We start from the raw sequence: 1,161 nt of genomic DNA, 5'->3' as shown, positions 1-1,161 counted from the left end.
GGCTCAAAACAAATAAATAATTTCTTACTTGGCCGAAGCATTTATGGAGAATCTCTGGGTTGTAGCCTCCTTCTGTAGCCTGCAGCTGACGCAGCATCTCACTTCGCAAAACATGGCTGCCAGCTTCATTTGCATAAACACCAAATATAACTGCAATGGTAAAAGAGAAGAAATAAGATAAAAAGGCAACCCCTCACCTACATTTCCATGGGTAATTCACTAACAACATGAGAATGACAACCTTTACATTCAAAACATATCTGGACACAATATTTCAGAAGTTACAATGTAAATCCATCTTCACTCCTAAAAAGAGAAGATTTCGACTTGGAAAGTGATTAAGCATAAACTGGCAGAAATATGCAACTCATTCCTAATATTTTCATTTAATGAAATCAAAACTTTTTAGGTTGATTCATTTTCTATTCCTTTCATTTTTTTTTCTTTCTCTCTTTTTTTTTTTTACTTCTTCATTTAAATTACTTTATTCATAATTTCAGTGACTGATCATCCTTATAAATTATGGTGAGGCCAAAATTTCACTAACAGACTGCAGAAAAGCTTTAAAGCAAACTACACTCCAGAAACTATAGTAAAAAAAAAACAACTCCAAAGCTGCCTTCCCCTCCTAGAATCCCTGATACAATCACAACACCGAAAGGAAACAAAACTCTTAAGACAAGAGAAAAACAATGCAACGATAACAGCGGCACAAACACTCGACCACTTACACTTTATCTTCTCTTCTCTATTGCCTCGGGTCAGTAGCACCAAGCTGCACAGCAGGTCCTTGAAGGCAATACCTTTTGCAGATCCTCCGCATGCCACAAATATCAGCTGCAAAGAAGACAGGTACGGTGAGAACAAACTGCAATTGCAACTAACTTTAATTGAAAATGGATACAACAAACTGTAACTTTAATTGCAACTGGATATGACAAACTGTAATATTAACTGCAACTGGATACGACAAAATGTAACTTTAAATCTACAAGGCAAAATGTAATTTTAATTACATAAGGTACTGCAACTACTGTTGGATAAGAGATATAAATAAGTTTGACTAAATAAAATAAAATTTAACCTGAACAGAATAAGAAAACCTGTATTTATAAAGAGTAATTCACTCTACCTAACACCCTACAGGAAAGACACCTGAAC

General features: G+C 34.9%; 1 protein-coding gene across 1 annotated transcript in view; it reads right to left on the bottom strand.

Moving 5' to 3' along the window:
* Window positions 1–1,161, bottom strand: part of LOC119591924 (ubiquitin carboxyl-terminal hydrolase 32-like) — a gene marked incomplete in the record, with an annotated part of 40,183 nt that overhangs the window by 25,600 nt on the left and 13,422 nt on the right. Inside the window, 2 exon segments of the mRNA XM_037940678.1 lie at window positions 29–150; window positions 732–837. Of these exon segments, the coding sequence (XP_037796606.1) occupies window positions 29–150; window positions 732–837 (228 nt within the window).

The sequence above is a fragment of the Penaeus monodon genome, chromosome 29 (genome assembly GCF_015228065.2).
Source record: "Penaeus monodon isolate SGIC_2016 chromosome 29, NSTDA_Pmon_1, whole genome shotgun sequence".
In the NCBI taxonomy this organism is placed as follows: Eukaryota; Metazoa; Arthropoda; class Malacostraca; order Decapoda; family Penaeidae; genus Penaeus; species Penaeus monodon.
Note: the sequence above shows the minus strand (reverse complement) of the source record. Positions and strands in the feature narration are given on the sequence as shown.